At 41.3% G+C, this 27,063-nt stretch overlaps 1 protein-coding gene across 1 annotated transcript in view; it reads left to right on the forward strand.

Annotated features, from left to right (window-relative positions):
* The window catches only part of Col12a1 (collagen type XII alpha 1 chain), a 125,616-nt gene that overhangs the window by 55,616 nt on the left and 42,937 nt on the right, over nt 1–27,063 (forward strand). The window contains exons 22-40 of the mRNA XM_090338543.1: nt 3,156–3,295; nt 4,085–4,214; nt 5,473–5,615; nt 6,198–6,327; nt 8,305–8,441; nt 10,507–10,636; nt 11,718–11,857; nt 12,444–12,576; nt 12,684–12,710; nt 14,273–14,415; nt 18,507–18,636; nt 18,935–19,074; nt 19,386–19,515; nt 20,884–21,026; nt 22,320–22,449; nt 23,050–23,192; nt 24,000–24,129; nt 24,825–24,944; nt 26,390–26,536. Coding sequence (XP_090194669.1) covers nt 3,156–3,295; nt 4,085–4,214; nt 5,473–5,615; nt 6,198–6,327; nt 8,305–8,441; nt 10,507–10,636; nt 11,718–11,857; nt 12,444–12,576; nt 12,684–12,710; nt 14,273–14,415; nt 18,507–18,636; nt 18,935–19,074; nt 19,386–19,515; nt 20,884–21,026; nt 22,320–22,449; nt 23,050–23,192; nt 24,000–24,129; nt 24,825–24,944; nt 26,390–26,536 — 2,466 coding nt within the window. The remainder of the gene's footprint in view (nt 1–3,155; nt 3,296–4,084; nt 4,215–5,472; nt 5,616–6,197; nt 6,328–8,304; nt 8,442–10,506; nt 10,637–11,717; nt 11,858–12,443; nt 12,577–12,683; nt 12,711–14,272; nt 14,416–18,506; nt 18,637–18,934; nt 19,075–19,385; nt 19,516–20,883; nt 21,027–22,319; nt 22,450–23,049; nt 23,193–23,999; nt 24,130–24,824; nt 24,945–26,389; nt 26,537–27,063) is intronic.

Here is a 27,063-nt window from a genome sequence, read left to right on the forward strand (position 1 = left end):
GGGGACTTGAGAGTATATTTTCTGAGTGTGTCTTCTTGAGTTTCTTTCTCCAAACTTCTGCAAATTTTCTCCTTTGGATCTTGAAAAACAGACTGACCTTTTCCCTGGAGAAACTGGGCAGCCAGAATTTGTACGTTCTTGGCTCTGGAATAGCTGTGAGGGTTGTAGTTTAATTCAGTTGGAGAGATTTTTTTGAGTAAGGATGAAAACATCTTTTATCTGTTTGCCTTTCTTTTTTTAATCAACGATGTAATAGTTACATTTGTTCTAGTTTCCCAGACAGTAAAACTGCTTGATAATTTTGCAAGCTTGTCTATGACCCAAATACAATAAAGGTTAGAAAATTAGGAGTGTATCACCCCTCCCCTGCCCCAATTTTGGCTTCTAAAGGAAGGAGATGGAGTTTGTATGAAAATGATAAAAAAATCAATGTTAATAAAATCTTAAATAAGAAATCATTTGCCACATACATGGAGATGTTGGTTCACCTTTTTCTCTTTAAATTATTATTTAGAACTGGGTGGTGTGGCTATTCACTGTATAAAAAGAAGTATGTAAGCCGGGTGCTGTAATTCTAGCTACTCAGGAGGCTGAGATCTGAGGATCAAGGTTCAAAGCCAGCCCGGGCACAAAGGACCTGGGACTCTTATCTCCAATTAACCTCTAGAAAACGGGAAATGGGGCTTGGCTCAAGGGTAGGGTGGTAGCCTTGAGCTGAAGAGCTCAGGGACAGCACCGAGGCCGAGTTCAAGCCCCATGACCCCCACAAAAAATTATTATTATTTTTTCTTTTTTTCATATATATTTTCATATATTTTGTCCTATTGTAATTAGTAGAATGGTTACATAATATTTGCCAGGTAGATGGTGCATTAATTCCCATACATTGATACCCTTTCACATGTCTTGGTCCCCATTTCCCCCCCCACCCCCAACCCTCATCTTGTTTTCCCCTGTTCCCTATCCAATTTCAAATAACCAAATACAAATATATCTGATATATCAGATAACAAAGTGAGATACTGTAACAATATGAGATAATCAAGGGACAGCAAAAGAGATGAGAGATAACATAGTAGATTAAGGACAACAATCATTCATTATATGACTTACGTTTCTATATCCTAGAGATCCTTTCATTTAGCGTCCTACTATATGGCCTTATGTATCAAGGTTTTGCTCTATTGAAAATCTCTGCTAGGAGAGCCCAAGGTTTCTACTGATTATGACGAATGAGGGAAACCATTGAGCCTAAGTTCCTTTGAGTCTGGCTTACTTCACTTAATATGATGAGTGGATCAACAAGATGTGGTATTTATACACAATGGAATTCTATGCTGCTGTCAGAATGACATTGCCCCATTTGTTAGGAGACAAAAATTATTATTTAGAACATCTTTCTTCTGGTCGTATTAAGTGTAACATTTCTCTTTGCTGTTATTATTTCGCTAGATATTATTTTGGAGCTGTCACTCACTGGTCTCTGTCCATACAGCACAATCATAGGCAGTAGGATAGCTACATAATTTACAATACTTGTTTGTTTCCCCCCTCCCCTTCCCTCCTCTTCCTTTCTATTAAATTTTTGTACCAGTACTGAGGCTTGATCTCATTCAGCTTATTTGCCTCTGGCTGGTAGTGTACCTTTTGAGCCACACGTCTAGTCTTCCTTTGTACTTTCTTGAGTGGAAAGCATTAGCTTGTTGTCTATTATTGAATAAATAGGCAGTAAGAAACCAATTCTCTAAGGCTCCTAAACATGACTAAGACACCAGTATTAGGATGAATATGTGGTGCTCATTTCCAAGTTGGGAATTACAGTTTGGGAGCCAGCTTGGCAGAACTAGCTACTCTCACATCTTAGCTATCAAGACAGATGTTGTAGTGTATGCCTTTCATCTAAGCCATTCATGAGGTGTAAATAGGAGGATTATGGTACAGGCTGGCATGGACATAAATGAAAGATGCTTTTTGAAAAGTAAAGCAACAGAACCAGGCATGGCTCAAGTGATAGTGCCTCTATGTAGCAAGAGCAGGGCCCTGAGTTCAAACCCAGCCCAGTCCAGCAAAACAAAAAGAAATCTATTTTATCCTCACAAGGTAGAACTTTTGCCTATGTTATTAATACATGAAAAAAATATAGTCTTACCCCATACATAATAAAAATGGCAGTGAGGACAGTGAACTTGAGTGGTATCTCCATTGTGACTGAGATAATGGAGAAGCTAAATCGTTGGGACCAGATCCTTATTGACCAATCAGTCTGTTTGATTGTGCAGAGAGGAGAAAGTATGCAAGGGTGGTTCAGAGGTTTTGGGTCAGAGCAATTGTTTAACTGTGGTGTCTCCAAGACCAGATGACTAGGTTGAAGGAAAGATGATGAACTCAGGTTTGAATCTCCTGAGGCAAAGAGTCTGTGCTCTGACTTCCTTCTTCTGAGTCATCAGATGGGCAGTGGGCTTCCCTACAGACTTTGTATTCACTGTACAAAAAGAAGAATGTAAGCTGGGCATGGTGGTTCATGCCTGTAATCCTAGCTACTCAGGAGGCTGAGATCTGAGGATCAAGGTTCAAAGCCAGCCCGGGCACAAAAGGACTGAGACTCTTATCTCCAATTAACCTCTAGAAAAAACTGGAAGTGGGGCTTGGCTCAAGGGCAGGGTGGTAGCCTTGAGCTGAAGAGCTCTGGGACAGTGCCCAGGCTGAGTTCAAGGCTCATGACCCCTCCCCCCCAAAAAAAGTATGTAGCTGAGTGTTGGTGGCTCATGCCTTTAATCCTAGTGAATCAGGAGGCTGAGACCTCAGGATGGAGGTTCAAAGCCAACCCAGGCAGGAAAGTCCATGAGACTTTTATCTTCAGTTAACTATCAAAGAAACTGAAAGTTGCTCTGTGGCTCAAAATGGTAAAGTGCTAGCCTTGAGTGAAAGAGCTCAAGGACAGCGCCCAGGCCCTGAATTCAAGCCTTATGTCTGATCCCTCAAACTCCCCAAACTCAGACAAACCCAAACCCAAACCCAAACCCAAACATGACAAAAAACAAAGTAAAAACTTCCACTCTGAAGACGAGCCCTGTTTCATTCTGACTTGAAATAATGATTGCCATGGCAACTGCAATAATGAGAACATTTTTTTTTGTGCTTTGTTTCACATGTAGGTGACTTAGAAGCACCTTCTAACTTAGTTATTTCTGAGAGAACACATCGTTCTTTCAGAGTGAGCTGGACTCCTCCTTCTGACAGTGTGGACAGATACAAGGTGGAATACTACCCAGTTTCTGGAGGGAAGCGTCAGGAAGTGAGTAGACAGCCCTCTGTCATCTGTGTCCTATGTGAGGATTGGGTTCTAGTCCTTAGGCTCTGGTGGGTGAGGGTCTGGGGGTGGGGCACAGGCCATGAAAGAGTGGGACTTCTCCTTGGGAGCAAACCACTTCTGTTTGGAAGTGGGAAAAGAACTTCGCTTAAATCCTTCGGATTCTCCACAGTTAGATAGCATCCACATGATATTTTTGTTGGTCATGGGGCTTGAACTCAGAGCCTGTCTGCTATCCCTAAACTTTTTCACCAAGGCTAGCTCTCTACCAGTTTCAGCCTCAGCTCCACTTCTGTTTTCTTTTTTGTCGGGGTGGGGGGGAGTGTGGTTAATTGGAGACAAGAGTCTTAATGGACTTTCCGGTCTAGGTTGGCTTTGAAATGTGATTCTCTGATCTCAGCCTCCTGAGTAGATAGGATTATAGTTACAAGCCACTAGTGCCTAACCATTTATGTGATGTTTAAAATTAAAATGAGTTTTAAGATACTGATTTATTCATGAGCTTGTTCTAGAATCCCAGAGTTGGCACACAACATGAAAGATGATCTAGTTTTATTCATTCATTTTGCAAATAAGGACACAACAGGTGGAGAATAAATAATGTTATTTACCTAAGAGCCCACAGTGAGCTAGAAGTTTTCCAAAAATGAGTAAGAGGGATGTTTTGCCAAACAACTTCTGGGCTCTCTACAGGTGACCTGCCTTGCATGCATAAGTAGAAAGAAGACATAAGACCTATCATATGTATTTTTTGAATTTAACTTTTCCTTCTAGTTTTATGTGAGTCGGCTGGACACCAGCACTGTGTTGAAAGACCTAAAACCTGAAACTGAATATGTTGTAAATGTGTATTCTGTGGTGGAGGATGAATACAGCGAGCCTCTGAAGGGCACAGAAAAAACCTGTAAGTCAGATTGTGAGAGGGAGAAAGGGAGGGAGGGAAGGAAGGAGGGAGGGTAGAGGGGGGGGGATTTTTTCCTTAGTGTTCTAGTTTTAGAGCTGGTTGTCCATCTTAGATATTTGCCAGCCTTTAAAATCATTCTTTATTGAATACTTCAATAAATACAGTTCTCCTCTCCTTCCTTATGATATTTTCTGGTTGCTCCTGTCAGTACATCATCACATGCTGGAATTGAAGGTCATGGCTGTAATAATTTGGACAGGCAAAGCATTATGGGAGTAATAGTGGACATTAACCTAGGAAGAGTTTCTGTGCAGAGATGACTTATTTTACCTCTGCTTGTGATCACGTGTCCCTGTTACCAATGAGGGCTTCCTGTTTTTGTTTTTGTTTTATTTCCTGGCCTCTGGCTTTTATTAGTGGTGTGATTGCTTTGACTTAATATCTATAGCTTTCTTCTGCTGTTGTTTTTAATGTATATCACTTCTATTTATTTATATATTGACTATTATTTGGGCTTCAACTCAAGATCTCAAACTTTTGTTTGGCTTTTTTTGTTTTTGCTCTACTATTTGAGCCATATCTCCACTTCTGGCTTTTTGTTGAATTGGAGATTTGTCTGCTAGGTCTGGCTTTGAATGGGGATCCTCAGATCGCAGCTTCCTAAGTAGCTAGGGTCAAGGTATGAGCTACCAGCACACTTGGTCATAGCCCTTTGCATATATTTTAAGGAAGATGAAGTAAAGTACAGGATTTGGTATTTGTGTCTGAAATCCTGAAGAAAGAACAAAAATGGTGAGGTTAAGGAAGTTCTAGAGCAGAGACTGACGTCTCACGAAGCTAGGATTTATTTTAGTTTCCATATAGAGCTACAAGGGTATGTATATGTATGTGTGGGGTGGTGTGTGTGTGTGTGGTACTGGGACTTGAACTCAGAACCTTGCTCTCTTGCTTGTTTTTTTTCAGTCACAGCTGTCATTCTACCAACTGAGCCATATCTGCATTTGCTGTAATGTCATTTGCAACTTGAACTTTAGCATGTTTCCCTCTGTGTAAATGATTGTAACATAGAAGTCTGAAGTGCATTGAGTATAAAGTGCAAGGAACGAGAATATTGGATTTTTATTAGAAAGACAGGAAAGGTTACCTCAAGTTTTGAGCCACTCATTGTCTCCTTATATAAATGTCATTAAAGCGAGAAACAATGGCTCAAAAATAAGCGCAAGGAATTAGACTGATGGCAGCTTGCATGTTTCCGTAGTGCCCGTTCCTGTGGTCAGCCTGAATATTTACGATGTCGGTCCCACCACCATGCACGTGCAGTGGCAGCCTGTGGGGGGCGCCACTGGCTACACTGTGTTGCACCAGCCTGTGCAGGCCCCAGAGCCTACCAAACCCAAAGAGGTGAGTCATGTCTGTTCTGGGTTTTTCTGAGAGTTTGCGCTTTATAGCAGTCATTTCTGAACTAATTTTTAATGTTACATAGAGGGGGGAAAAGTTAGGTTCATGATCTGCAACAGATTTTACAAAATGCTGGCATGAAAAAATAGTGGAAGTTTTTATTTTTATTTTTTTTTTTTAAAGAGTACTAAGGTTTGAACTCAGGGCCTGGTGCTTGCTACACAAGTACTGTACCACTGAACCACACCTTCAGCCCTGTTTCATGCTGGCTGATTTTGAGAAAGGGTTTGCTTCCAGATGGGAGTATGCAGTCCGCCTGTTTTAGCCTCCCTGTGGCACCACAAAGATGGAGTCTCACACACATTTCTGGCCCCAGTCGTCTGGAATTGAGGTTTGCCCAATCTCAGCCTCTCCAGTAGTTTGGATTACAGGTGGGAGCTACAGTGCACAAGAAATGGCAGTTCTTACCGATGAAAAGTAGAAGAGATGTTATAATCTAGCGTTGACAGGGAGACATCCACTGGCTATTCCTGGAGAGAGGAAACACTTAATCTGCGTGTCTCCCTTTTGCCTTTTCATACACAGACCCGAGTGGGGCCGACAGTGAACGAAGTTCAGCTCAGTGACCTCCTTCCCAACACTGAATATGAGGTCTCAGTCCAGGCAGTCCTCCATGATCTCACCAGTGAACCTGCCACTGCTCGGGAAGTTACCTGTAAGATGCTGCTCAGTGTTTATTAGAATTTATATATATATATATATTATATAATGATATTGGCAGTTTGATAGTTTACATTTAAGTTATAGTTCTTGCTTTGCCAAATCCAATTTGAGAACAAATACCTTGCTCCTACACTTTGTGGTAGAATCTTACAATGAATTGGCTCCAGAATGACCAATGGTTTACCACACGGAACTCGGGATCATGGGATGTCTTCTCAGTGGTGTCTTACCATTGGCTGGCAAGGTGTCAAGGAAGATACAGCACCTGAATGAATGATGCAGCTTACAATGAATGTTGTGAGAATAGGATAATTGAATGAGTGTAGTTTTGGAGGAAGGTATCTGAAGTTCAGAGAGATGTTCTGAATTCTTGTTTAAGAAGAAACTGTGAAAACAGAAATGTCTGTTTCAAGTAAATGAATTAATCAGGCTACCAACCCCAAATCCTGTTGATCTCCTAATACCTGCCAGTGTGAACCCATGGGGAATACTGCTGAATAACACAAGGCATTCAGTATGTGTGTATTCTTCTAGGATTGGCAGCTTGTATTTCTGGTTTGTTTCACTGAGTATTAAGGTTGATTTTATTTAGAAGTGATAACTCAAGGCTGTTTACTTTCCTAGTTTGGTTTCATTCTTAAAAAGTGAACGTCCTAGGATAGGTATTTGACTTTGAAGTTTGGTGAGTTTTACGTCCACATTTCTAAGGAAATGAAAACATTCAGAGAAACTTCAAGGGGATAAAAGCAGGATGGAACAGCTAGGAGAAAGAGGCAGTACAATCAAATTCATGGATACAAGGACAAATTTATTGGTTATCTATAAGATGGGAGACACCTCTGGTGGTGTCTGGCAGTCTTGTAGAAATCAATTAGTGGCAGATAAAAACTTGGGACCCAGCTCAGATTAGAAGTGTGTGTCCCAAGAGTGTTGAATGGGGTCTCAGATTTGGGTACGATGTTGAATCACAATGGTGAACAAAAGAAGGTGGAGAAAGAGGCAGAGACAAACACTGATGAAATTGGAGGAGCAGAAAGATGGACTCACAGATAGTGACCCAGAAAGACAGATATGCAGAGTTGAATTGAGAGACAAGAGGAATAGTCAAATGGGTAGTTAGAAGGAGGAATGCCTCATTAGCCTTGTACTTATTTAAGGCAAAATTTTGTTAGACTTGGTAGAATTTTGTGAATTGCATTTTCTTCTAGTCAGCTAGGCATCTATAGTTTTTCTTACAAGCTTACTGGGTGCCGACCCAACTTTACACTCATAGACATTTATTTTGTTATATTCTTAAAGATGAATAACTCATGTGGCCTGTCTGCCTTCCGTTCTTTCTTCCTTCCTTCCTTCCTTCGTTTCCTCTCTCCCTCCCTCCCTCCCTTCCTTCCATCTTCCTCCTCCCTCTCCCCATCTCCTCTCTCCCTCTCTTTCTGTCTTCTCTTCTCCTCTCCTCTCCCCTTCCTTTCTTTTTTCCCTTGTAGTTTTCAACCCGCTCTTTCTCCTCTCTCCTCTGCCTTTCTTTCTTTCTTCACAATAATTTAGAGTTTGAATTCAGGGCACCATATTAAGCTGGCACTCTACCAGTTGAGCTATGCATTTTTTTCTATCTTAATTGATAGAATTTTCTTATCTGAAGAAATGTGATGTGTACATTAATGATGAATTACCATCTACTATGGCTTAATAGCAAGTTATTTACATAGAGTGAGAGACGTCCTACAAACAAGTCACTGTGTGCTAAAATATACATTTGTGTGATACACAGCTGTGAGAAAAACCCCTCCTGTGTTCACAGAGTCTTTGTAAGAAGACTCCGGCTCTTTCTGGTAGGATCAGGGTACTGTTACCATGAGAATCATTTCAAAGTGATTGCACTGAGTTTCTTTAAGTTTTCTCCACTTGTGTGGATGCTTCAGAGATTTGTGGTTGAGAACCACATCTGGATGTAATATCTTGCCTTCTTCAGTGCCTTTGCCCAGGCCTCAGGATGTGAGACTGAAAGATGTGACTCACAGCAGCATGAACGTAGTCTGGGAGCCTGTGCTTGGCAAAGTACGCAAGTACCTTGTGCGCTACAAAACGCCGGACGAGGACCCCAAACAGGTAGGTTGAGGATGGGAAAATGAAGATGAGAAAATGAGAATATTTTTTTTCTTACAAAGCTTAACATCGAAAGTCTACCAAGCATAGACAATAATATATGTGAATACATATTATGGCATGCTATGTTATTTCCTTTTTTGTGTGTGCCAGCACTAAGGCTTGAACTCAGTGTCTGGGCACTGTCCCTGAGCTTATTTGTGCTCAAGGTTAGTGCTCTACCACTTGAGCCACAGATCCACTTCCCATTTTTTAGGTAGTTCATTGTATGTAAGGGTCCCATGGACTTTTCTGCCCGCTGGCCTTGAATTGCGATTCCCACATGTTAGCCCATGAGTAGCAGCTAGGACTACAGGAATGAGTCATCTCATTGAATAATTTTGTGTTATTCATGTAGAGTTGAAAAATGGTGATGTTATTAAAAGACATTTTGAAAATCAGTACTATATTGGACTGCTTTTGATTCTGTTTAGAAAGGTTCTGCTGTGTGTTGGTAATCTCTAACACACCGTTTTGTTGTTGTTTTTGTGCTAGTATTAGGGCTTGAGCTAGGGACTTGCACTTTGGCTTGGCTTTTTTTGCTCAAGGCTGCTGCTCTACTCCTTTTTGTTTTGCTGATACACTGGAGACAAGAGTTTCACTGACTTTTCTGCCTCGGCTCGCTTTGATCTGTGATCCTTGGATCTCGACCTCCTTAGTAGCTGGGATGACAGGATAAAAATGGTATTTTCTAGTCATCCAGACACTCTCCATGGTACTCTTCTTTTTATTACTGTCTACAAAGTGTCATGATGTTTCTAAAAATAAAAAGCATCTCAATAAAAGAGGAAGGTGATTGTCAGATAATAGGAAAAGATAGGGCAGTTGAGTGGGATAGACCAGTAAGAGAGTTAGAAGAGTGGCCCTTTGGGAGAGGATGGCTGAGTAGAGCTGTTTGAGTGACAGCTGATTCAAAGGAGGAGCAGATGGTGGGAACTTGACCAGTAAATCTGTTTCCAACTTGGGTAGGTTGAGTGAGTATTAATGTGAGACTTTCATAGGCATTTTTGGAACATAGAAATGATTCTCCCAACCAGCCAATTATTTAGACGTGCTGGTCATTTGTGCATTATGCAAAATCTAATTTATACACATGAGCCCATTCCTTCCATTCTGGTTTTCCAATTCCAAATGGGGTTTAATGGCCCTGGGGCCTCAGAGATAAGAGGCTATTTGACTCCATACCCAGTCATCATTTGCCAAGCAATTGGGTCAGAGATGTTTCCACTTTGGAAGCATTTAAACTGTGTCCAGTTTCTTTATTTTAAATTTTATTTTTATTGTTATTATTAAAGAGTTGCATAAAGGGTGCAGATAATGAGTACAATGTTCCCTTTGCTTTTCTCATTCCCCCACCATGTTACATTTGTCATTTGTTGCAGAGTGTATATTGAATACCAGAGCTGCATATTTGTTCACCCTTTCTTTCTTCCTCCATACTTGTGCCCCCTTTTTGCCTCCCCCAGAAATGACAAAAAGAAAACAATGCAAAATCAAAATCAAATACCACCACTTGCCACCTCTACCCCTACCACCACCACCACCACCACCACCACCCAAACACTAGGTGTTCACTTCCTGGAATTCCATTTTTTTGGCCAATCCTGGGCTTGGGCTTAGTGCCTGAGCACTATCCTTGGGCTTTCTCAAGACTAGTGCTCTACCTCTTGAGCCACAGCATCTCTTCTGGCTTTTATCTATGTATGTGGTACCAAGGAATTGAACCCGGGACTTTGTGCATGCTAGGCAAGCACTCTACCACTAGGCCAAACTCCCAGCCCTGGAATTCCATTTTGATAAGTAGTATTTTAGATATTCAGAAGCATTGTGCCATTGGGTTCCTCCTGTGACAGTATCCTCCTTTAGTCCAGTTTATGGATTCTTATGCACATTGAAAATGTCTGCTTCTCATTTGGGTTGTGACCCAGTTCTCATGTGGTTGCGCTGAGAGGGACAGACCACAGAGGGGAGAAGTCCAGCCATGAGTGCTGTCTAACTAAGCCTTTCCCCTGCTTTGTGGTGGCTCCAGGTGGAGGTGGACAGATCAAGAACCAGCACCACGCTCAAAGACCTCATCTCCCAAACCCAGTACACAGTCAGCGTTTCTGCCGTGTATGATGAGGGCGAATCCCCCCCAGCGTCCGAGCAGGAGACCACCCGTGAGTCATGTCTTTGCTTTATTGGAGCAATGTTTTGTTTACATGTATAACTCAACTTGCTTGGCTCTTGTGCTCAAGGCTGGTGCTCTACTACTTGAGCCACACCTCCAGTTTTGGCCTTTTGGTGGTGCATTGGAGAGATAGTCTTATGGATCTTCCTTCCCAGGCTGCTTGGAACTACAATCCTCAGATTTCAGCCTTCTGAGGGCATGGCAGATGTGAGCCACCTGCCCCGGCTGTGGTCCTGTAAATAGTTGCTTTATTTCCCTCTCAATGAAGCAAAGATGTTTATTTTCTACAAACTGTATCGCCAGTGTTTGGCACATAATTGTTTAATCCAGTGCTCTGTAGGTAACTATGAAATTAAGTATTCAGTGTGTAATAATCTATTCCAAATAATGGTAAAACAAATGAAGTCTGGAGCCAGCAGTGTTCAGAAAAACATACTAAGTACTGCATATATAATTGAAATAGTTCTAGTCTTCGCACTAAAATGATAACAAGTAACAGGTGAAATTATTTTCCATTATTATAACTAGTTTTGTGTGTGTTCCTGAGGATTGAACTCAAGGCATTGTGTTTGTTGAGTAAGTGCTCTACTGCTGCAGTCCTATCTCTAGCCACCTTTGCTCTGGCTAGTTCTTTGAGATATGGTCCAATGTTAGTCAAGGTCAGTCTGGACCATTATTCTATTTATGCTACCTACCATAGCTGGGATGAAACGTGCATATCACTGTGCTGAGCTAGCTATTGGTTGAGCTGGAGCCATGGAAGCTTTTTGCCTGAACTGGGTTTCCAGCCACGGTCCTCTAGATATCAGCTTCCTGAGTAGCTAGAGTTCCTGACTCAGCTAGATGGTGAGACAGGGTCTACTAACATTTGTCCAGACTGTGATCCTCCTGTCTCAATCTTCTGAGTAGCTGGGGTTATTTTTCAAAGGCACTGAATTGGTAAAATACTGGCTCCAAATGCATTTAGTCAATTTTCTCCGTGTGCATTAAAAAGAAGACAAAGCTGTTCTAGCATATTCCATTAAATGTGTGGTTTAGTTAAAAACTAAATTGTGCGTTTTCTGCAACAGGACCTGTTCCGGCTCCAACCAATCTAAGGCTAACTGAGGTCACACCAGAGAGCTTCAGAGGATCGTGGGAGCATGGCGCTTCAGACGTTTCTCTGTACAGAATAACCTGGGCACCAACTGGCAGCTCAGATAAAATGGAGGTAATACTCTTTCTCTCTCTCTCTTTCTGTTTCTCTCTCTTTTTTTCTGTTTCTCTCTCTCTCTCTCTCTCTCTCTCTCTCTCTCATGATTTAGTTTTAGTTTTGGTGGCACTGGGGTTTGAACTCAGAGTCTTGCATTTGGTAGGCAAATGCTCTACCCCTGGCTTCCTACTAGGGGATTTTTGCTCTCCTGTAAGCATAAGAATGGAGGACCATCTTTTCTAAATGCTGCCAACGAAATACCAGTGAATGTATAATATAAAAGAATTCTTTTCTCTTTTTTTTTTTGGTGCTAGTTCTGGGGTTTACACATAGGGCCTGAGTGATTCCTTGAGCTTTTTTTGTTCATGGTTAGCGCTCTTCTGCTGGAGCCACAGCTCTGCTTCTGGCACGCGCGTGCGTGTGTGTGTGTGTGTGTGTGTGTGTCTGATTTATTGGAGATCAATGTGCTGTGGACTTTCCTGCCCATGACAGGTTTGAATTGTGATCTTCAGATCCCAAAAATCATGGGTGTGAGCCACTGGCTCTCAGCTCATAATAGGAGTCTTGACTTTATGTACTCATCCTTTGGTCTTCTCTCTCCTAGACCATCTTAAATGGAGATGAAAATACCTTGGTGTTTGAAAACTTGAACCCCAACACTCTCTACGAAGTTTCCATTACTGCCATCTACCCCGACGAGTCGGAAAGCGATGACCTGTCTGGCAGTGAGCGCACGTGTAGGTGTTCAGCTTTCAAGTTGGATGTTAATATTTTAAAGTCAGGTTTTGTAGAACAGATCCACAGATTATATTAATACCATTTCCCCAATTCTGTTTTCTTCTAGTGCGCCTGATACCCCTAACTACCCAAGGTACGCATTTAAGTCACTTAATGGTTTGAATGAACAAATAACAAGTGGATGAATAGTACCCTAAAACACCTCGTGAATAGTTCATTGATTAGTGTTCATCAGGGCTTCTTTGTTTTTTACAAATATTTATTTATTTATTTGTTAGTTGTTGGGCTTGAACTCTAGGCCTGGGTGTTGTCCCTGAGCTCTTCCACTCAAGGCTATCACCCTACCACAGTGGCCACAAGGGCCACTTCCATTTTCTAGTGATTAATGGAGATAAGAGTCTCTGGACTTCCCTCCCAGGGCTGGCATTGAACTGCCATCCTCAGATTGCATCCTCCTGAGTAGCTAGGATTATAGGGGTGAGTTACTGGTGCCCACTAGGGCCTCTTCTACTAGTTTTTTCTTTTGAATTTTAAAATTTATCTTTAGTTAGTTGTACAAAGGAGTTGCCACTCACTGAAGCAGTTGCAGTTTTGAATACAGAGCATCTTGATTAACATTCTCACCCACCTCTCCTAAGCCACCCTTGCCTTACTTATCTTAACTTTAGGTTATGTGTTGATTTTTTTTTTTGCTATTTAACAAAGCAGTCTATTCATACAATGCATTTTGACCTATGTTCTCACTTTAACATCTCCCACCCAACCCCCGGCCCAGACCCACCTTTTCCCTTATATTTCTCAATTCTGTGATATATACAATGATTTCTTGCTTGCATTTTTCCTTCTTCCACCTTTCACCAGGACCTCTTTTATGTTTATGTATTTGTTTATTTATTTTTTAATTGTATTTTATTGCTGGGGGTAATGTAAAGAGGGGTTCCAGTTACATTCGTCAGGTAGTGGGTGCATTACTTCTGGAGCAGTGATACTCCTTCTCATGTTTTTGTCTCCTTTTTCCTCCCTCACTCCCCCAATCATCTTGTTTTTCCTCTTCTTCATGGCACTCTTCTCAACATTTTCCCCCATTCCTCTCAGCTCACCCTTTTCCCTTACTTTTCTTCATTTTGTAGTATATACACTCAACTATATTTTCAAAGGCTGTTTCTAGATTTAAAGTATTATTTATCTTTTCCTTTTCACCATGTTGGATAGTTAGAGACGGACAATTTCAAAGATCAGGACCTCTTTTAAACAGGCTTTTTTCCTGAAATAGTTTTATTTGTATTGGATAAAGAAGGTATTAGTTAGCCTGTTCTGCTATAACAAACTAAAGGCTAGATGACTTAAACAAGAAAAGCTTATGTTCTTGTTAATTATGGAGAAGGGAAGTTCTACATAAAGACCCCAGCCTCCTCTATTCCTGGTCCTGAGGCCTCTGTTCCTGGCATTTACAGTCGTCTTCGTCCTGTGCTGGGAAATAAGCTGTCATGTCACCTCTTCTATAAGCCAGTCCCCTTCTGAGCTCCCACCCTCATCTATTCTCACAATCACTATTTGAAGACCCTATTCTATTAAGTCTGGAGCTTTAACTACATGGATGGGTTCAGGCATTCAGTCTGTACACATACTTTGGGGTGTGCAGTGGGACATATTTTCCTGTGTGCTTTTAATCTGTTGTTAACAATCTTTTTTCAGCTCCCAAAAGTGGTCCACGGAATCTTCAGGTCTACAATGCAACATCAAACAGCTTGACTGTTAAATGGGACCCTGCTACTGGCCGAGTACAGAAATACAGAATCACCTACCAGCCTTCCACAGGGGAAGGAAATGAACAGACGGTAATTTGTTTTGTACACTTGGAGAGATTCTACTTGCCTCTCTCCAAATTTCTTTCTCCCTCAGTGTTTAGTCATGTTTAGTTTTTGAGGAATGTAAGGGTTCCCCTGTTGAATGGACTCCGTGGACGCCAGCTGGCACTCGGCCTGCACAGTTGGCATGGAGACATAGTGATGCTTTTCTTAGCAGCCTCATAGTTTCAGGCATTTGCTTCAAAACACCCACATATCTCTCGCAAATGAGTAGTGCTCGATTATCCATGATGTCTAGTTTTCCAGTCCATGTAGATCCCATCTCTCTTTTTTTAAAAATATTTTTTATTGTAATTAATAAAAGGGTTACATGATATTTACCAGATAGAAGGTGCATTAATTCACATACATTGATACCCTTCCACATGTCTTGGTCCCCATTACCCTCTCCCCACCCCCCCATCTTGGTTTTCCCCCTTTCCTACCCAATTTCAAATAACCAAATACAAATATATCCACTATATCAGATAACAAAGTGAGATACTGTAACAATATGAGATAACCAAGGGACAGCAAAAGAGATGAGAGATAACATAGTACATTAAGGACAACAATCATTCGTTATATGGCTTTTGTTTCAATATCCTGGAGGTCCTTTCAATTAGCTTCATACTATATGGCCTTGTGTATCAAGGTTTTGCTCTATTGCAGATCTCTGCTAGTAGAGCCCAAGGTTTCTGATTATGACAAATGAGGGAAACCATTGAGCCTAAGTTCCTTTGAGTCTGGCTTACTTCACTTAATATGATTTTTTCTAAGTCTTTCCATTTCCTAACAAATGGGGCGATGTCGTTTTTTCTGACAGCAGCATAGAATTCCATTGTGTACAAATACCACATCTTGTTGATCCACTCATCAACTGAGGGACATCTAGGTTGATTCCATATCTTTGCTATGGTGAATAGTGCTGCAATGAACATTGTTGTGCTAGTGGATTTAGTATGCCCTAGTTTCTGGATGGTTGGGTAAATGCCAAGTAGTGTAATTGCTGGGTCATAGGGGAGCTCTATGTTTAGCCTTTTGAGGCACTGCCATACTGCTTTCCATAGTGGTTGAATGAGTTTGCAATCCCACCAACAGTGCTCCACTATCCGTGATGTCTAGTTTTTCATTCCATGTGGATCCCATCTCTCTTATCTATTGAAGAACTGAAAGCTTGCTAAATGTACTTATAAAGTTTATTTTCTTCTGTTTATCCCAATTATTGTGTGTTTGCATGTCATAGGTTATCTTTTTGTTATGTTCTTTTAAAAAGACTGAAGATTTTAGTCATTAATGTTTTGTTTCTGATTAAGATTAAAATCATTGTAAACATTTAACATTCTTTCCTTAAAATTTTGTAAGCTGTAACTGGGTACCAGTGGCTCACCCTTGTAATCCTAACAATTCAAGAGGTTGAAATGTGAGTATCTGGTTTGAGGACAACTGACCAGAAAAATCAATGAGACTCTTATCTTCAATAAACTACCAAAAAAAGAAAGAAAGAAAAGAAAAAGAAAAACAAGGCCCAGAGTGCAATTGTGGCTCAAATGGTCGAGCATTAACCTTGAGTAGAAAAAGCTCAGAGGCAGTGCCTAGGCCCTGAGTTCAAGTCCTAGGGCTCATTAAAAAAATTATAAGCTTGTTGTGTCATTAGAGTGAAAAGAGCAGCTATTTGTGTATTTGTGTTGAATACATATTAATTATTCAAGGAACTTTATTGTGGGATTTCCATACCTGCATATGATGACTTTGGATCAGTTCCCTTATAGACTGTCTTCTAGATCTAGTACTTTTAGACCTGGATATGTATCTGCCAACATTGATCATTTTTATATTACTCAAACGGAAGCACCCCAGAAGGATGATGGGAATGTAATCTCAGCTGTCATCTTTTATTATTATTATTATTATTATTATTATTATTATTATTATTATTGATTTGTTGGTCGTAGGGCTTGAACTCTGGGTCTGGGTGCTGTCCCTGAGCTCTTCAGCTCAAGGCTACCACCCTACCCCTGGAGCCACAGCTCCACTTCTGGTTTTCTAATGATTAATTAGAGATAAGAGTCTTACAGTCTTTAGTGCCTGGGCTGGCTTTGAACTGTGATCCTCAGATCTCAGCCTTCTGAGCAGCTAGGATTACAGGGGTGAGCTACTAGCGCCTCCCCCAGCTCAGCTGTCATCTTCTTTATCTTCCCATTTTTCCCTACTCCCTAGAGCCTTTGTCTACTTAGCTCACTAATTTTAGCTGTGTGTTTTGGTTTTGCCATCTTTGACTTTTGTAAGGGACATGACCAGTTACACATATGAAACTGACACAGATATGGTCATACTTTCAGATTTATTTCAAATAGGTTCAGAACTTTACTGTTACTTGTGTATGTATGTATGCGTGAATGTGTGTGTGTGTGTGCATACATGTGTGAAGTGATAACATCTCCTGCATACACATATGAGTCTTTTAAATTTTCAACCATCAAACTTTCTGATGAGTCCTCTCTTTTCCTGGTTCAGAGATTTTTCTCAGAGGTTCAGTTGTAAGATCAACTGTCACTATTCATCCCTGCTAAATGCATTCAGCTCGTTCAGAAACACTCATACTCCATTTTAATGCTGGTCCATGAATGGACCAAAAGTGACAGATCATTAATGCCAGAATAATTTTGGAGAGTGGATGGGAGATGTTTGTAGACACCCCTTGGCTTACTTTATAAACTGGTTCTTCTCAGTAGATCAAATTCCCTCTTGGGTATAAATCAAAGCTTTCTAAAGATGGCTTCGACATGTCTTTTCTTTTATACTGCCAGATATTCATCAATTTTGAACTTGGCTGCTGTAGTCCACTTGTTCATTCTGAAACTGACTCTAATGCTTCCCTGAACTTGTCTCTGTAGCGGGAAGCATGTGGGTACATGGGGTGTATGCATGGGTGTAAGCGGGAAACATCTGATTGGTAGCAGTGCATCCACCCATCTCCTGGTGTTCTTGTGGGCAGGAGGCCATTTTCATGTGCTTTTAATTAACATGGCATGAATGTCTGAAATTGCACACATTTTCTTTCACCAAGGCAGCTAGATGGCCCCGAGCAATGAGTACAGAAGCCTTCAGCCTCCGTCACTGGAGCAAGCTGAGGAGCTATGTGCCCCAGTGTGGTACCAGGTCATGCACTGGGACTCGATATCTCCCCTAGGCAAAGGGTCTGCCCACCTGGCTACAGAGTGAATACAGAGAGAGTGGCTGTGTTCTGAGGAACACTGAGAGCTATAGATCCTTGGCCAAATGAGTTGAATGTATTTCTAGAGCAAATGAAGATCATCTGTAAAGAAGTAAGAATAATACAGCATGGTATGGAGCCTTTAGAACCATGTGGCTTTTTAAAAAGATCTGTTCAGTCATTTTGTGGTTCGCGTATGGCTAGTCACTTTGTGGGGGCAGGTGAGAAGTGTTCTGAAAAAAAATGTGTTTTGGATAAAATTTTGCAGTACTGATAGCTGCTAGGTTGAAATATCTTTTTAAGGCCACCAATTTACTTTTACTTAGTGCTTTATTTCAATTAAGGTACGCATGCATGTATGTGTTTAATTTTGTTCAAAGTAACTTCATTTGTAATAGCCAATAGCTGTAAAAAAAATACCTTATATCCTAGAATGGGCTAGTGGATAAGAAAATAAATAATTTCTCTTTCTATATAATCATTTACCACCCAGCAGAAGAACAAAAGAGGTTATTATTGCATGCATCAACTTGGGTAAATGTGAAAGATATAATTCTCCATGGGAAACTTCTAGTTTCAAAGAATTCTATGCTGTCAGGCTCCATTTATTTGACATTCTCAAAGAAACAGATGGTTCTGATGATGGAGAAGGTCACCAGTTTACATCTTGGAATTCTTTCTTTGATCTGAGGTGTATATATTACATTTACAATTGTGCATTAAATACAAAAGACCTTTGGTGTAGGACATGACTGGGGGGCTTGGCAAAAGGTTTCCACAATTCTTGGCAGGAACATTTTCTTTGAGTGACAAGAGATGGTGAGAATGTGCTGAGTAAATGCTTATCAAACCTGTTTTTCCCTAGACCACCATCGGCGGACGGCAGAGCAGTGTGATCTTGCAGAAGCTGAAGCCAGACACTCCTTACACGATCACCGTGTCCTCCCTGTATCCTGATGGGGAGGGTGGCAGGATGACCGGAAGAGGCAAGACCAGTAAGTCAGACCACACTTCTTACTGCATTCATTATTTTTGTACCAGTAGTGGGGTTTGAACTCAGTGGCTGGCCGTCCTTCCTGAGATCTATTGCTCAAGGCTGGTGCTCTAACACTTTGAGACACAGTGGCACTTCCACTTTTCTGGTGGTTAATTGGGAAATAAGAGACTCATGGACTTTCCTGCCCAGGCTGGCTTTGAAACACAATCCTCACATCTTAGCTTCCTAAGTAGTTAGGATGACAGGTGTGAGCCACCAGCACCTGGCCTCTGCTACGTGATTTCTGTGCATTTCAGAGCCTTTGAGCACTGTGAGGAACCTAAGGGTGTACGACCCGTCTACCAGCACGCTGAGTGTGCGCTGGGACCACGCGGAGGGAAACCCGAAGCAGTACAAGCTCTTCTATGCACCAACAGCTGGAGGACCAGAGGAACTGGTACGTACTTACTGTGGTGAGAAATGGTAGCTTGTTTAAACCACAGCCAAGTCATTCAAAGGAGTTCATCAATTTGCTTTAGAACTGAAGAAGTTCATATGAACACAGTAGTACTCTGTGAAGGGCCTATATTCCATGTCTTAGAGCATGGGGAGTGTGGGAAAAGGTGGCTTTCGTGGTGGGAAGAATTGTTCAGTCTAGAAAATAACAAAAAGGAAGGAAAGGTTATAAATCAATCATTATTTTGTGTTACAGTTCACTTGAAAGCAACAGCTGTGATACTGTGCTCTGTGTTTTACTCAAATCTTTAGGTGCCAATCCCCGGGAATACCAATTATGCCATTCTTAGGAACCTGCAGCCAGATACCCCATACACAGTCACTGTGGTCCCTGTTTATCGGGAGGGTGATGGGGGCCGCACCTCAGACACTGGAAGGACACGTAAGTAAGAAAGCAGAAAAAGGAACTTTCTATCGGAAAGGCCATCGAGGCCCATGAAAAACATCAGAATGGGGAAATTAAAGACATAAAACTCTTCTTTGTAGTTTATCTCTCAGACATCACCAGTGATGGTTAACTTTGGCGAATGAACTCACAAGATTTCAATGGCATGATTTGGAAATGACAGTTTATGGATTTGGAAATGTTTCTATGTTTATTAGTGCACAATTTCAGTTAGTGTTATTTTTCATGGAAAAAATTCATGGATCTGGTGGTGCATGCCTGTAATCCTAGCAATTCAGGAGGCTGAGATTTTAGGATAGCAGTTTGAAGCCAGCCTGTGTAGAAAGACAAATCTGAGAGTTTCATATTCAATTAAACAGCAAAAAGCCAGGAGTAGAGGAATGGCGCAAGTAGTATAATGCTAGCTTTGAGGAAAAATAAAGTTAAGAGAACATGAGTCCCTGAGTTTAAGCCTTGAGTTTTGCTTTGTCTTGTAAATTTGTATGAAGCCCTGTTTTGCAGTGGATTTCATAGTGTAAATTGTCAAAATCAATTGATTGTATATTTCTCTAGTTTGCTGATAAAGTGCTTTTCAGAGTTTAAAGAAATTTCATTTGTCACAAGTGTCTTAAAAATTAGATTAAATGTTTTTGTTAGTTGTTCTAAGTCCTATTGAAGACTTTTGTCCATACTTACAATTAAGTCCTTGTGCTTTGAGCATGTACTTGGTAATGGTGAAAAGAAGGTACACATGTGACTTGCTCTGGTAAAAGATGAGTGGTCTAGAGAGATGATATTATTGGCTAAATTGGAGTTTTGGGTTAGCATGTATTTAATGTTTGGATTTTTCTAAGCCTCTATTGAAGGAAGTTGAGAAGTGAGTGTGTCTTATTTCTATCTCTATATGCCTTTTTTTCTTAATCATAGAAGGAATTCTGTGGCTATTCGTTGAATCTAGCAAGAATTATCTAAGTTCGCTGACTGAGTTATATATAAGTTCCCATAGTTTTTATCAGATTTTCCTTAGAAGGCAGACTATAATATAAAATCCTTCCCCTCTGCATTTTCTGTGGAAATGGAAGCTTCTTTTCCTTTCCTCTTTCTTTTATCCCATCTCCCTTTCTGGCTAGTCCAGTTCTACTCTACCTGACTTGTTTTGCTTGCTTCCACCTCAGTCAACATATACCAGAACTGGCTCACTTTGACTGACAGGATTCGGAGCATTTTAATGTGCTTTTGTGCATAGATAGAAGTTGCAAGCAGGAGTTATTTTCTCCTGTGATGGTGTTACTTGTGGGAAAGCATTGAAAAGCTCAGTGTGCATAATCAGACTTAAGAAACAGGCATTGGCTTTCTTTTCCTCAGTGGTGAGAGGTCTTGCAAGAAACGTGCAAGTGTATAACCCCACACCCAACAGCCTGGACGTTCGCTGGGACCCTGCTCCTGGGCCAGTGCAGCAGTATCGCATTGTGTATTCTCCCGTGGCGGGCACAAGACCCTCGGAATCTGTAAGTAATTCTGTCATAAGAACTTTGCACAGTCTGTCACTGCTTCTGCCCTGGCAGCTGGCTGGGATGATATGCCAGTTATTGGTGCATCACTGCTTGTCATAGAAACTGCATTGTCTGGTGAATGTCAGTGCATGCATGAGTCATGGTGGATAGCTCGTGAGAAGACAATCCACAAGCATGCCAGGGTGCAATTCCTAAGTGATTACTTTTGATGAATGAAGGCAGGTATGTCAATTACAAGATTACTCAAGACAAAGGACGTTGGGAACAGGCAAATTAGCTATTAGTTAAAAACTTCAGTAATAAATGCAAATCACTGCTAGGCTTTGTCGATATGGGCTTTTGTTATAAGGTACAAATGCCCTTGTTATGAAAATATGCCAAAGTATGCCTTTATTTGCTCTTAGAAATTGCAGTCTTTAATTCAATCCACTTTTGTAGAACAATAATTTGTGAATCAGACATTATGAAGTGGCTAGAATACCTTAAGGGAAGAAAAATCAACGTATAGGCTAATTTAACTTATACGTTTTTGTAGCGATAAAAAGTGAGAAAGCAAAGATTAACAAATGAGCCTGCTGTGGTAGCTCACACCTGTAATCTTAGTTTTTCAGGAGGATGAGAGCTGAGTATCCTAGTTCAAAGCCAGCTTGGGCATGAAAGTCTATGAGACTCTTATTTCCAATTAACCAGTAAGAGTCAGAAGTAGAACTGTGTCTCAAGTGATAGGGCACCAGCCTTGACCAAAAAAGCCAAGTGAGAGTAAGGGGCCCTGAGTTCAAGCTCTGGTACTGGCACTTGTATGCTCACATGCATGTAATACCTGCCCCCCCATTAGTAAATGTCTATTTTCAGTAAAAGCATTGATCTTCTTGTCCTTGTATTCACTGAGACAGATTTAGACACATTACCCTCATCTACCCTATGGAAAGCCAAGCCTCTAGCCAGGGGGGAAATTGCTTCTCCCATGGGTATTTAACATTTAGGATCTTCTTTGGGTAAATATTGGTATCCCTAGAAGTTGAATTGGAGAAGTTTCCCCACACTCATACATGAGAGAAAATGGAAGCAAGTAGGAATTAAGGATGAACCGGCTTCTTTGGAATGGGAGTTTTGCAGGTAGATTGCGCCCAGTTGTGTGGCCTTGGCAATTTACAGGGGGAAAGACAATGCCTTCTGACATGTCTGGGCTCAGCCTTCCATTGTCGATCTTATTATGCTGACTAATCAAAGACTCAGGAAGTATATGGCTCACAGCCCGGTGGGATCAGACATTTTTCTTCTCTGCAGATGGTGGTACCAGGAAACACCCGAACAGTGCACCTGGAGAGGCTCATTCCTGACACACCCTACTCTGTGGATATTGTGGCTCTCTACTCAGATGGAGAGGGGAACCCCAGCCCCAGCCAGGGGCGAACACGTGAGGCGAAACACTGCTCCCCTACTTGCTGGTAGTTAGATTGGCATGGCTTTTTGCCATGAGTGAGGAGTCCATGTTGGGTAGGGTGCTGGGAAGAGTTTTCCTCTGGGTGGTCAGACGACATCAGGCTGGGCTTCCCTGGGTACCATCCCAGGGATATCCATAGCTCATGGAGTCTTCTGTGTTCAGTGACTCTGGTGACTCTTTATCCCCCATAGGACATTAGTTGTGAGTGAAGAGTAGAAGGGGTTCCTCTGTTTTGCCTTGCAGTGGATCTTCTTTGGCTTCCAGGTTTCATGAAACATTAAACTGGCTGAGCTGGTCATACTGTCAGGAAAGCAACAAGCACTGCTGTGTTATGGCCAGGTGCTGGGGGCTCATGCTTGTAATCCATGCTACTTTGGAGTCTGAGGATTGAGGTTTGAAGCCAGACTAAGAGTAGGCAAGTCCAACTAACCACCTAAAAAGCATAAGATCTGTGCTTTAGGGGCAGAGTGCTAGCCTTGAGGGGAAAAAAGCTAAGAGATAGCACCCAGGCTCTGAGTTGAAGAACCAGTACTGACATACACACACACATACCCAAATTTGGTGTTGTTTCAGTTCCTCGAAGTGGACCTAGGAACCTGAGGGTCTTCGATGAGACCACAAACAGCCTCTCCGTAGCCTGGGATCATGCAGATGGGCCGGTTCAGCAGTACAGGATCATTTATTCTCCTACTGTTGGGGATCCGATTGATGAGTATGTAAGTATGATAATGCTCATTGCACATTCTTCACACACTTCTTTAGAAGTGGAGTCTTTGACCTTCCTGGAAAGGTCACATTTAAAACAGCTTTCTCTGGAATGATCTGGCGTTCCTGCCACATCTCTGGTTAGTTCCCTCATCATACAGGCAATGTTTTGGGGGGCTCATTTCTACTTGAAAGATTGCTTGACAAGTGATCTTAGCTATGATCCATCACTTAAATATTTCTAATTACCTAGTTGTGTCATAGGAATGAAGTCTAGTGGAATATGATACCAACTATTCTGGAATAACTAAGTCATAACCTCTCTGTAAGTTCTGCCTTCAGTATTCCAGTGCTAATTGATCTCTCTTTTCTCTAGACATTTTACTTAACACTTTTTTGGGGGGATTGGTTGTGGAGTTTGGACTCAGGGTCTACATGATGTCTCTTTTGCTCAGGGTTAGCACTCTACCACTTGGAACCACAGCTCTACTTCTGTATTTCTGGGTTTTGTTCTGGAGATGAGGATCTCATGGAATTTCCTGCTTGGGCTGGCTTTGAACCGTGATCCTCAGAATCTCAGTCTCCTGAGTAGCTAGTCACATGGTTTCTTAGCGACTGATCTGACTCTTGAGCTCAAAATTGTCAGTCTGAAAGTGTTGTGTGGAGACAAGGTTGAGAATTTATCTTGCAATGAACATTATAAAGCCTAAATGAAAATATAAAGAAAGCACTACTGTTTAAAGAAAACAAAACAATATCCACTTTCTCTGTGGAAGCTCTCTAGTTGTCAGTGACATATGATTTCACTTCCCCTACAGACCACAGTCCCAGGCAGAAGAAACAATGTAATACTACAGCCCCTCCTGCCTGATACTCCGTATAAAATTACCGTTATTGCCATTTATGAAGATGGAGATGGTGGTCATCTCACTGGAAATGGAAGAACTGGTCAGTTTTCATGCCTTCACTCTTAAATTGTGCTTGTATATATCCTTTATATGATCTTGAAGTGGTTGTACAAAGGGGTTTCAATTCAGCAATTCAGTTGAGCTCAGTGCATCTTGATCAATGCCACTTCTTCCATCATTCTCCCATCATGTCATTACTTTTTTCTTGCTTTGAACTAGTCACAATTTTAATGTTGCTCCTTATGTCCTTTAGAAGTTTTAAATGTGCTCTTTGTGCATTTGAAATACTGCATTCATATTGCACTGATATTGCTGTTAGATGCTGAATTTTGAGAAAGGAATGACATGAAAAGAAAATGTTTAATGTTTTTAAAGGGCCACTAAGTGAAAAGAAAAGGAGACAGTTACCTGTATAATTTTCTTTGCTTGAGATAATTTTATTTCTTCTTTGGAAAGCCATCACATGTTCTCTGAGGTAATGTTATATTGGGTAAGAATATTGGGTTAATTAACTTAGTTATATTTGTGTGGCATCAGGTAAGACTGGAGAATGAAAATAGTTATCAGTGAAAGTACTCCATTGTGATCAAATCTTAAATCATAAATTAAGAAGCACGATGAGTAGCAATTATCCTCTTCTTAAAAAATGGAGCTGTCAAAACTTTTTATTGCCTCACCAGTAGACTTTTGTCTGCCAATGACAGGTCAGTAACATGCAGCCATGTTTGCTTTCAGTGGGACTTCTCCCTCCACAGAACATACACATCTCTGATGAGTGGTACACAAGATTCCGCGTGTCATGGGACCCTTCCCCTTCTCCAGTTCTCGGCTATAAAATTGTGTATAAGCCAGTAGGTAAGGAATCACATTTGTGATAGTGGAAATGCATGGCAAATGATGGATATATGATGTTATTTTCTAGCACATCCGAAAAGGCAACAGATTCTCCTTCCCACTAGAAATAATGTTTCTGAAAGCAATGCATTAAGTCAATATCCTGAAGGGCCCAGGTGAAGCTCTCATTCAGTTTCATGATTGAAAAGTGTGAGCTGGACTATAAAATCGCACAAAGGGGAGTTAGTTGTGTGCATACCTGTTGTGTATGATGATGATCATGCGATATTTTATTTTAATACAAGCTCTTGTATTTTCCCCATGATAGCTATATATTGTTCCATTCAGGGCATAGATGTGCATTTTACTCTATTGCTCCGAGGTTTTCTTCCAACTCTTTACTGATAGTTTCTTCTGAGTCAATGAATAACACGTGCATGAAATGATTATTTTTTGCCTGGCCTATTTGTATGCTTATCAAAACCAGGAGAGACCTAATCTGTGTCAAATTTTCTGGAGCGCCAGCCATGTACCCAGAAAATCTGTGGACTAAGTAAATATATAGGAGAAGAACTAAAAAAAAGTATATAAGCAGTAGAGAACTTAAAAAGGGAGAGAGGGGACCTTTAGAAACTGAAATGAGCAGAATAAAATCTAAGACAGAAGTACTAAGGCATCACTGAAGCAAAATAATTTTAACTGGGTGCTTATTCTATTGTAGAGCTCAATACTGGCCAGGTAGAGCTTATAGGAAAGGTGTGTGAATGTTCAGTGAAGGGACATTGATTACACACTTGAGAATAAGAGTGAAAGCCCAGTGCTGGTGGCTCATTCCTGTGTCCTAGCTACAAGGGAAACCGAGAATAGGAGGATCTTGGTTAGAGGCCAACCGTGAAAGAAAAGACTCCTATTCAGACCTTAGTTGGCACAGTCATTCTAAGATGAATGGGAGTCTGAAATGGGGAGGATTGTATTTTCAGGCAGGAAAGAAATGTCTATGAACTTTCATTTCAGTGAGCGGGGGTCGGGGGAGGAAGCTGGATATGGAGAAGCATATGTGTCATCTGAGTGAATATGGGAGGCTCCTACAGGCAAATCATAGTCCAGGCCCAGGCCTGGTGGATGTAGGACCAAAAGCAGGGCTGGAATATAGGGCTGAAACCATTAATCAGTTATGAATCTAGAATAGGCCACCCCCTGTATCAGTACCTGTGAACCTGGAGGCTTGCATTCTGTTTTAAGCAGTGGAGCCTAGCAAGCCCAAGGCCCTGGGTTCAAATCGCAGTATTTTTTTTTAAATGAAGAAATCCGTCTTTGCTTAGTTTCACATTCACTACAGAAAGGGCCATGTGCACAGTGAAGGAATGAACGGGGACTGTGGGGAGTAACCGGGTTGATCCTGCCATCTGACGTTATGATCTGGAATTTGTGAGTGAAACCTGTGCCCTATGTGGTTGTGATTTAAGGTTCCAACGAACCCATGGAAGCCTTCGTTGGAGAAGTGACCTCATACACCCTCCACAACCTCAACCCCAGCACCACCTATGATGTGAGCGTTTTCGCTCAGTATGATTCTGGACTCAGCGTTCCCCTGACAGATCAAGGCACTACGTGTGAGTCATGCATCCTTGTTTTGTGTGTGTGTGTGTGTGTGTGTGTGTGTGTGTGTGTGTGTGTGTGTGTGTGGTCTTCAGAAAATAGGTAGTAAGAATCACCAATCTGTTCTCACTTTAGTTTTTCTTCAGGCACACATGTGTTCACCAGTATTAGGTCATTTTCTGTCCAGTGAAACAAAATTCCTACTTAAATCCACAAGTGGTGCAAAACAGACTGGAGTGCCTTTCCCTAGCTGCTAGTCCTATGCATTTTCTTCCTGCCTGTGGGTTTCTTTTGGCTCCTAACCTCCAGTCCACTGAAAGCTGGTTCTCAGTGCTCCCCGTGGAAAGCTAGATTTAAGGATTTGTTAGTAGTGTCAAGTCCTGGTGGTAGGTACTCTGAGGGTTGTTAGGTGTGTGTGTGTCTTCTGAAAGGAAATGTTTACAGTAAGTTGAAGGCATAAACATATACATAATGAAGAAGTGATATCTATTTGGATCTTAAAAGATAAACTAACTGGGTGCTGATGGCTCATGCCTGTAAT

Source organism: Megascapheus bottae, chromosome 8 (genome assembly GCF_031878675.1).
Source record: "Megascapheus bottae isolate mThoBot1 chromosome 8, mThoBot2.hap1, whole genome shotgun sequence".
NCBI lineage: Eukaryota > Metazoa > Chordata > Mammalia > Rodentia > Geomyidae > Megascapheus > Megascapheus bottae.